Raw genomic sequence first — 2,924 nt, forward strand, 5'->3', positions numbered from 1 at the left:
CTCCATCTACTTCTCTTTATCTATTTATCCTATTATTCTTCCTATCTATCTATTTCTCTGTTCTCAATCCTTTTAATCATTCTATTTATCCATTTATTTCTTTTTCCTCTTTTTATCCAGTTATTCTATCTATATATTTACTTCTTTTTTATATTTATCCATTTATTCTATCTATCTATCTAATTTTCTCTATTTTTCTATTTATTCTATCGATTTATCTATCTAGTTATTTCTTTCTATTTTCTCTATCTATCTAGTTATTCTCACTATCTATTTATCCATTCATTCTATTTCTCTATTTCTGTCTTTTTCTCTTTCTATCTAGTTATTCTATCTATATATTTATCCAATTATTCTATCTCTCTACTTATCTACTTTTTATCTTCCTCATTTTCTCTAGCTATCTAGATATTCTATCTCTGTCTATCCACTTATTCTATTTATCTATCCATTTATTCCATCCATTTACTCTATCTATCTGTGGAGAAACAGGAATGAAAATAGGATTGAAAATAAGGAGAATAATATTAAAGAAACAGAAGAGAGAGAGAAATAAGAATGAAGATATGGAAAATTGGAAAAATTATAGAATAAAATAGGATTAAGTAGATAAGATTAAGATACGGAAAATTAAAATTGAAAACATAATTCCTGATAAATAGAGGAATTTGTCGATAGAATATGAAAAATAAACTGTAAATTAATTAAAATAAAATACGTAAAATAGAATAAAACATTAGGGGAATTTATAAATAAAATGAATATGGAATAGAAAATCGAAAGAAAATACGCAAAAAAATATAAATAATATAAATAAATAAAATAACAAAGGAAATGACAAATATCAAAAGAAAATACGTAAAGTTAAAAATAAGTTTAGGGAAGCTATAAATAAAATTAAAAAAGAATAATAAAAAAAAACGTAAAATAATGAAAATCATAAGAAAAATACTTAAAAATGAATAAGACGAAATTTAAGGATTTTATATATAAAATATATAAGAAAATAACATTAAAACAAAATACGTAAAAAATAAGTAAATAAAAAAAACATTCAGTAAAAAAATCAAATGAAAATACGCAAAAATAAAAGAAAATGAAAACAAGTCTGGAACATTCCAGGAGGTTTATCCTGAACTGGAAGAATTATGCAATGAATTATAGTGCCAATCCACTGCATTTATCACGGGGCAAATTAGCACTGGTGTGGTACTGGGCGCCAATAACACACAGTATATAGTATCTTTAGAGAGAGAGAGAGAGAGAATAATCACAATATAGATACTTTCATATATTACAAAATGATTAAAAGTGAAAATAAGTATTGAAGGGTGAATCCTAGCACGGAAATATGACAAAATCAATGATTAGGTTGGGAAAACTCCATCCTGTATGCAAAAATGAACCAAGTTTGATTGCCAACTAGTTACAGATTGTTGCTGACTTGTTGGAGACGATTGTCGACATGTTAGTGATAGCTGAAGACTTGTAGGAGACAGATGCCGACTTGTTGAAGAAGATTATTACTTAGAGAATGTTTTCGACACGTTGAAGACCGCTGTCGACTTGTAGAAGACCGTTGGAGACTTGCTGGAGACTGTTGTCGACTTGTAGAAGACAGTTGGAGATTTGTTGGTGACAGTTGTCGACTTGCCGGAGATAGTTGTCGACTTGTAGAAGACAATTGGAGATTTGTTAGTGACTGTTGTCGACTAGCAGAAAACAGTTGGGGACTTATTGGAAACAGTTATCGACTTGTAGAAGACAGTTTCCGACTTTTTGGGACTGTTGTCGACTTGTAGAAGACAGTTGGGGACTTGTTGAAGACAGTTATTGACTTGTAGAAGACAGTTGGAGACTTGTTAGTGACTGTTGGAGGTGTGTAGAAGACATTTGGGGACTTGCTGGCGACAGTTATCGACTCGTAGTAGAGAGTTTGTCTTTTTGGGACTGTTGTCGACTTGTAGAAGACAGTTGGAGACTTGTTAGTGACTGTTGTCGACATGTAGAAGACAGTTGGAAAAATGTTAGTGACTGTTGGAGATTTGTAGAAGACAGTTGGGGACATGTTGGAGACAGTTATCGACTTGTAGAAGACAGTTTCCGTCCTTTGGGGACTGTTTTCGACATGTAGAAGACAGTTGGAGACTTGTTAGTGACGGTTGTAGGCTTGTAGAAGACAGTTGGGGACTTGTTGGAGACAGTTATTGACTTGTAGAAGACAGTTTCTGTCTTTTTGGGATTGTTGTCGACTTGTAGAAGACAGTGTCCGACTTTTTGGGACTTGTCGACTTGTAGAAGACAGTTGGGGACTTGCTGAAGACATTGGGAGACTTGTTGGTAGCAGTTGTCGACTTGAAGACTGTTGTCAACTTGTAGAAGACAGTTGGAGACTTATTAGTGACGTTTGGAGACTTGTAGAAGACAGTTGGGAACTTGTAGAAGACCCTTGGAGACTTCTTGGTCGCTTATAGAAGGCAGATGTCAACCTGTAGGAAACAATTGTCGACATGTAGGAGACAGTTGCCAACTTGTTGGAGACAAATCACTAAAATTCTGGTGACAGGATGACATGTCAACTTATTTAATCATAACTTGGTATTAGTTGACTCCCTTCTCGCCTAATGAATAGCTTGGCTGTCAACTGAGTCCGAATGGGTTGACGAATGAGATTTTGCAGGGAACCTCGTCGAAGTCGATTGCTTAAATAGGGATGTTGCCGGGTTGTTGTGAGAGGGTTGTTGTTGTTGTTGCTGTTTTCGAGACAAAAGGCGAGGTATAGCAGTAGCGAGGTTAGGACGTTGTAGACACCAACCATTAACTTGTAGGAAACATGTGCCGAGGATAATGAAAGCGATGACAACCAGAACAAACAGGAGAGGCTGCCTTATAATTAATCTCCAAGGAGGGGGTTGCGGGGTGGG

General features: G+C 34.5%; 1 protein-coding gene across 1 annotated transcript; it reads right to left on the bottom strand.

Moving 5' to 3' along the window:
- Positions 1–1,747: 1,747 nt before the first annotated feature.
- LOC135205149 (uncharacterized) lies at positions 1,748–2,068 on the bottom strand. Its single transcript, XM_064235514.1, has one exon. The coding sequence runs from the start codon at positions 2,066–2,068 to the stop codon at positions 1,748–1,750; it is 321 nt and encodes a 106-aa protein (XP_064091584.1).
- Positions 2,069–2,924: the final 856 nt, after the last annotated feature.

Source organism: Macrobrachium nipponense, chromosome 48 (genome assembly GCF_015104395.2).
Source record: "Macrobrachium nipponense isolate FS-2020 chromosome 48, ASM1510439v2, whole genome shotgun sequence".
NCBI classification, from domain to species: Eukaryota; Metazoa; Arthropoda; class Malacostraca; order Decapoda; family Palaemonidae; genus Macrobrachium; species Macrobrachium nipponense.